The following is a 2,194-nucleotide window of genomic DNA, read 5'->3' on the forward strand; positions in this document are numbered from 1 at the left end:
TGTGTGTGTGTGTGTGTGTGTGTGTGTGTGTGTGTGTGTGTATACATGAATATGTATGCATTTATATATATATGTATACATACATATATTCATGTATATATACATATGTATATATGTATGTATTTATGTATATATATATATATGCACGTATTTATATACATATATATATACATATAATATATATATATATATATATAATATACACACACACAAAAGTAGGGGTAGTGGAACAAGGTTGTGGTAATTGATTGACCCTTATTAGGGTAGTGGTAGTGGTGGTGGTGGTTTGTTAGTGGTTCGTTGGTGGTTTGATGGTAGTGGCACTATGTGAGTGTGTGTGTGTGTGTGTGTGTCACACCATTTTGACCACAGTGGAGTGAGAAACCGGCGTGACAGTAGAATTGAAAGCCAGTAGGTGTGACAGCAGATTACGGCAGCCCGGTTTGAAACCGCAATATACTAACTACCGTGTCTAACCTCACCGAGTGACTATCGACTCTCCCAGGGTGGGGACATCCACCTTTAATATTCAAATGTCAACTTCAATACTTCGATTTCATGGAACCGCAAAATATCGACAACAGCAAGAAATATTTTAAAATAGAAAGCTAAAAACTACAGAAACGAGTGACGGAGCTAATATTAACGTGTACGACGGTAGTTTGTACAACGGTAACCATAGCAACAAGAACAGGACAGCGGAAACACCGATGACAACAACTACTACAACCTCAATAATAACCATAGCAACAAAGACACCAACATTAACAATAAAATGCTCTTTTACATTGTTTGACCTGCGAGAAATAGCTACTAAATCTCTCTCAATTCACATCACTTACTATTTGCCAAAAGAAAGTAGCACACATTAGATTATGTACTCCTTGATACATTATGTTTGAATAAAAGTTGAAATGGTCATGGGTGGAACAGCTTTGATGACAGGCCTGCTGGACCACGACTGACCTAGGGCTAAACCATAACAGTTACGTCGAAGAAGAACTCATGAGACGAGTAGTTTTGTATGTACCAAGTCTAAATATAAGACAGGGTGGTCACAGTTGGATCACCTTTGATCATAGTTCTGCCGGATCATTGCTGACGAGAGGTTGAACAACACCAGCAGCAAAAGCGGCCATTACGAATTGTCTTAATACAACTGTCACGTGACCACCACTTCAAACACAGCCACACGATCCCATCCAATCCTACCGTGACTAATACATCTACCACGACACAACCACCTTATACCAACACAATCTACCCACCTCTAAGTGGTCGTCCAATCTGTTAGAAAAAGCAGTCAAATCTCCCTAAAATCACACTCTATCGTTTTAAAAAGGCGGAACCCGTTGGATAATATGGATCTAGCTTTCCAGCACACATATAAAAGACGGGATGGCCATGGATGGAATATATTTGATTAAAGGTCTGTCTCGATCACGGTTCATCTGGGGTTAGACAACAACTACAGCAACAACAACCTAAATTATTTCAGACGTTCCTCATATTCTATTTATTATTGTTGTTGTTGTTGTTGATAATGATGATGTTGTTATTGTCATTGTTTTTATTATTGTTGATGTTGTTGTTGTTGTTTTTCACAGTTTGCCAAAAAGAGAAAAAAAAAAAACACATTGCCAAATTTTTTGAAAACAAAAACTGAAAAAAAATCAACAACAAATATGGACGGTTTTCTGGGTTTCGTAGCAAATAAAAATAAAATAAAATAAAATAAAATAAAATAAAAAATCGATTTTTTTTTTTAATGTTTTTGGCCCTTTTCCACGAAGACTGACAATTCATGGCACCCTTAAGGATAAATTTCGGGATCGATTTCAAGCGAAGGATTTTGGTTTTAAATTAATAATTTTTAGCAGAAACTGTAGCAAGCAAACCATAATAGTCACGACTATTATATGTCCTCAATGGAATCCTTTAAAGCACTGTAATAATGTATATATGTGTGTATATGTATATACGCATATACATGTATATACATCCATTCATACGTATATACATAAATTCACGTATCTATATATGTGTGTATATATAAATACATATATATGTATATATATATATTACATATATATATATATATATACATATATATGTATGTATTATATATTACACACACACACACACACACACACACACATATATATATATATATATATATATATATATATATATA

At 34.5% G+C, this 2,194-nt stretch overlaps 1 protein-coding gene across 1 annotated transcript in view; it reads left to right on the top strand.

Annotated features, from left to right (window-relative positions):
* Positions 1-939, top strand: part of LOC106879553 (metabotropic glutamate receptor 5) — a 35,190-nt gene extending 34,251 nt beyond the window's left edge. The window contains exon 7 of the mRNA XM_014929191.2: positions 910-939. Within this exon, the coding sequence (XP_014784677.1) occupies positions 910-939 (30 nt within the window). The remainder of the gene's footprint in view (positions 1-909) is intronic.
* The last annotated feature ends 1,255 nt before the right edge of the window (positions 940-2,194 follow it).

This window comes from Octopus bimaculoides, chromosome 21 (assembly GCF_001194135.2).
Source record: "Octopus bimaculoides isolate UCB-OBI-ISO-001 chromosome 21, ASM119413v2, whole genome shotgun sequence".
NCBI classification, from domain to species: Eukaryota; Metazoa; Mollusca; class Cephalopoda; order Octopoda; family Octopodidae; genus Octopus; species Octopus bimaculoides.